The 2,153-nt window shown below is 43.8% G+C and overlaps 1 protein-coding gene across 1 annotated transcript; it reads left to right on the forward strand.

Annotated features, from left to right (window-relative positions):
• Nucleotides 1-1,288: 1,288 nt before the first annotated feature.
• On the forward strand, nucleotides 1,289-1,654 carry LOC138889333 (uncharacterized mitochondrial protein AtMg00860-like). Its single transcript, XM_070172628.1, has one exon. The coding sequence runs from the start codon at nucleotides 1,289-1,291 to the stop codon at nucleotides 1,652-1,654; it is 366 nt and encodes a 121-aa protein (XP_070028729.1).
• Nucleotides 1,655-2,153: the final 499 nt, after the last annotated feature.

Here is a 2,153-nt window from a genome sequence, read left to right on the forward strand (position 1 = left end):
CGCATAGTTTGAGAAGCTTTTGCTTCGCAAACACATGTAGTGAATCGCGTTCGCCAGGCCAGAGGCAATTGCTTCAGACACAGTAATCACAAGTATTGTCTCAGTATGCCACAAAGATGTTTCTGTATTATTTAACCCTGGTTCTACTTATTTGTATGTATCTATCATATTTTGCTCGTTATTTGGATATGCCCCGTGAGTCCTTAGTCTCACCTATTTATGTGTCTATGCCGGTGGGTGATACTATTATTGTGGACCGTGTGTATCGGTTGTGTGTAGTGACTATTAGGGGATTGGAGACCAGAGCTGACCTTCTATTACTTAGTATAGTTGATTTCAACATTATTTTGGGTATGGATTGACTGTCTCCATGTCATTTTATTTTGGATTATCACGCTAAGATTGTGACGTTGAAGATGTCGTGGTTGCCAAGGATCGAGTGGAGAGGTTCGCTGGATTATGTTCCAGTAGGGTGATTTCTTATTTGAAGGCCTAACAGATGGTTGGGAAGGGGTGTCTGTCATATTTGGCCTTTGTGAGGGATGTTTGTGCTGGTAATCCTACTATTGATTCCATCCTGGTAGTGCGAGACTTTCTGGATATGTTTCCTGCAGACATATAGGGCATGCCACTCGACAGGGATATTGATTTTGGTATTGACTTGATGCCGGGAACTCGGTTCATTTCTATTCCTCCGTATCGTATGGTACCAACAGAGTTGAAGGAGTTGAAAGAACAGCTTCAAGAGCTTCTTGATAAGGGGTTTATTAGGCCTAGTGTGTCGCCTTGTGGTAGGCCAGTTCTGTTTGTGAAGAAAAAGGATGGTACTATGCGAATGTGCATCAACTATAGGCAGTTGAACAAAGTTACAGCCAAGAACAAGTATCATTTACCGCGCATTGATGATTTGTTTGACTAACTTCAGGGAGCGAGGGTGTTCTTTAAGATTGATCTGAGGTCTGGGTATCATTGGTTGAAGATTCGGGACTCGGATATTCTGAAGGTGACATTCAGGACCTACTACTGTCACTATGAGTTCCTTGTGATGTCTTTTGGGTTGACCAACGCCCCAAAAACATTCATGCATCTGATGAACAGTGTATTTCAGCCATATCTTGATTCGTTTGTCATAGTATTCATTCATGATATCCTGGTGTACTCACGTAGCCAGGAGGAGCATGCGCAACATTTGAGGACTTTGCTACAGAGGTTGAGGGAGGAGAAACTCTATGCCAAGTTCTCCAAGTGTAAGTTTTGGCTTAGTTAAGTGGCGTACTTGGGGCACGTGATGTCCACTGAGGGGATTAAGGTGGATCCAAAGAAGATAAAGGCAGTTCAGAGTTGGCCCAGACCGTCTTCAGTTACTGCAATTTGGAGTTTTCTCAGCTTTGCCGGATATTATCGTCGCTTCGTGGAGGGTTTCTCATCCATTGCAGTGCCTTTGACCAGGTTGACCCAGAAGTGTACGCCATTCAGGTGGTCGGATGAGTGTGAGGAGAGATTTCAGAAGTTCAAGACTTCCTTGACCACAACTCCAGTTCTAGTTTTGCCTTCAGCATTGGGCTCTTATACCGTATATTGTGATACTTCTCGGATTGGTATTGGGTGTGTATTGATGCAGGAGAGTATGGTGATTGCTTATGCTTATCTCTAGTTAAGCCCCACGAGAAGAACTACCCAGTTCATAATTTGGAGTTGGCATCCATCGTTCGTGCATTGAAAATCTGGAGACATTATCTCTATGGTGTGTCTTGTGAGGTATTTACGAATCATCGGAGTCTCTAGCACTTGTTCAAACAAAAGGATCTAAAATTGAGGTAGCGGAGATGGTTGGAGCTGCTGAAGGAATATGATATCACTATTTTATATCTTCCCAGGAAGGCCAATGTGGTGGCCGATGCCTTGAGTAGAAAGGCAGTGAGTATGGTAGCCTTGCATTTATTCATGTTAGTGAGAGACCGCTTGCATCAGATGTTCAGGCCTTGGCCAATCAGTTCGTGAGATTAGATGTTTCGGAGACCAGTCGGATTCTAGCTTGTGTGGTTTCTCGGTCTTCCTTATATGATCGCATCAGAGGGCGGATGTATGATGATCCCTATCTGCTTGTCCTTAAGGACACTGTTCATCACAGTGATGCTAAGGAGGTTACTAGT

This window comes from Nicotiana sylvestris, chromosome 4 (assembly GCF_000393655.2).
Source record: "Nicotiana sylvestris chromosome 4, ASM39365v2, whole genome shotgun sequence".
NCBI classification, from domain to species: Eukaryota; Viridiplantae; Streptophyta; class Magnoliopsida; order Solanales; family Solanaceae; genus Nicotiana; species Nicotiana sylvestris.

Excerpts from the sequence above, each read along its gene's own strand:
- LOC138889333 (XM_070172628.1), top strand. The coding sequence starts at position 1,289 with ATGTCCACTGAGGGGATTAAGGTGGATCCAAAGAAGATAAAGGCAGTT.